At 45.8% G+C, this 1,739-nt stretch overlaps 1 protein-coding gene across 1 annotated transcript in view; it reads right to left on the bottom strand.

Moving 5' to 3' along the window:
- Positions 1-1,288, bottom strand: part of LOC143276124 (uncharacterized) — a 12,407-nt gene extending 11,119 nt beyond the window's left edge. The window contains exon 1 of the mRNA XM_076580532.1: positions 785-1,288. Within this exon, the coding sequence (XP_076436647.1) occupies positions 785-925 (141 nt within the window). The 5' untranslated portion in view covers positions 926-1,288. The remainder of the gene's footprint in view (positions 1-784) is intronic.
- Between the last annotated feature and the right edge of the window lie 451 nt (positions 1,289-1,739).

Below are 1,739 nucleotides of genomic sequence, written 5' to 3' on the forward strand. Positions count from 1 at the left end.
AGCCTCCCTTCCCTGCATTTTCTTTGTCTTCAGTTTCTCCAGTTTTAGAGTTATGCATACGCGTGAATGACTGGTGCGAAAGCGCTTTGATTTGTCTCTGCACAAGATTCAGTGCTATACAAATACCATTATTCAAACAGGCCTCCTTCGGTCATGGCTGACCATGGATAGAGTATATCCGACCTAATGTCTAATTGGGTTGTCTGCTTGGATCAAGCAGCGTCGCCTGTGACTGTAGAGACCGATGCGAGAGAGACAGTCTCTGTCGCAGCGATCACATGTGTAAGCTGCTGCTGGTCTGTCGGCTGCCGTCCCTTTTCTGCGAGCTCGCTTTTCTGCTGCAGCAGCTGACAGTTTGTCCTCACCAATCCGTAGCTGATTCTTGAGAGTGCTTCTCCATCTGTTGCGGTCATCTGCAAGGCCCTCCCAGGACTCAGTGTTGATCTCAAGTGCCTTCATGTCACGTTTGCAAACGTCTTTGTATCTCAGCTGTTGGCGGCCGATGCTTCTCTGCACCGTGGCGAGCTCTACATAAAGGATGTCTTTTGGGATGCGACCATCTTCCATGCGGCGAACGTGGCCCAGCCAGCGCAGCCGACGCTGTCTCAGTATGGTATACATGGTCGGGAGGCCAGCGCGAGTCAGGACTTTCGTGAAATACCATTATTATTATTATTATTATTATTGTTGTTGTTGTATTGTATTGTATTGTATTGCACTGTATTGCATTTATAGCATTTCATTGCATCGCACATTATTGCATTGCATCGCGTCAGCCACCTACCTGAAAGGTGACGTCAGACGGGAACTGGCTCAAATACTGCTCCTCGACTTTCCTTCGTAATCCATACACTTGGCAGACGATCGCCATCATCAAACACCACCACCACAGCACAACACTACAGTGAGAACGCATCGTATCCATGTTCAGGGGCCCCTCTACTGTTTGTCGCTGTCAGCCGCAACAGGGTGGAAAATGTCCTAAATCTGCTAATATGTTTGGAACAAATTGAAAGGATCCCAATCCTTTACACAGTGTTGTTGAAGACGTGGACAAGGAAGTTCACTTCTATTAAGGTTTAGCTCGTGAACTGTTAATTATCATATCAACTAAATGCGTTTCCAAAGGTGTTGAAATCTGTCGGTTTCAGACTCTTGCTTTTACGTCACAAAAGATGTTGAAGAGTTCTGTCGGATTCAAACACTACTCACGTTTTGGTTAGTTTCCACTTATTACTTTGAAAAACGAATATGACACAATATGCATGCACATTGTGAACATGGGTGGCCTTCCGACGTGCGTACTGAAGTAAATCAGAGATGATCTGTCTCGATTCAAAATGTCAGCGTCATGTCTCGTTTCGTGTGGCCAGCAGAGAGAGAGAGAGGAGGGAGGGGGGGGGGCATGCTTTCAAGAATGGTGAAAAGTGGTGGGATTATTTGAGAGAAAAGTGCATAACGATGATGATGGACAGTATGGGAAAGTGGAGAGAGAGAGAGAGAATTTCAAAAAGGGTCTGTTTCGTAAGGTTTTGGGTGGTTATACGTAAAAGATTCAAGTTAAGCATGTAGGCCTGTGATTTGTAGCTACTGAGTAATAAGGAATATACCATGGAGTGTTTTCAGGGGGCAAAAAAACCTGTAAAGCTTTTTATTAATCGAATTTTGTTTACCACACTCGCTCACACGACTTCGCGCACACGCACGGCACACACACTGAGACACAGACACAGGCACAC

The sequence above is a fragment of the Babylonia areolata genome, chromosome 31, assembly GCF_041734735.1.
Source record: "Babylonia areolata isolate BAREFJ2019XMU chromosome 31, ASM4173473v1, whole genome shotgun sequence".
In the NCBI taxonomy this organism is placed as follows: domain Eukaryota; kingdom Metazoa; phylum Mollusca; class Gastropoda; order Neogastropoda; family Buccinidae; genus Babylonia; species Babylonia areolata.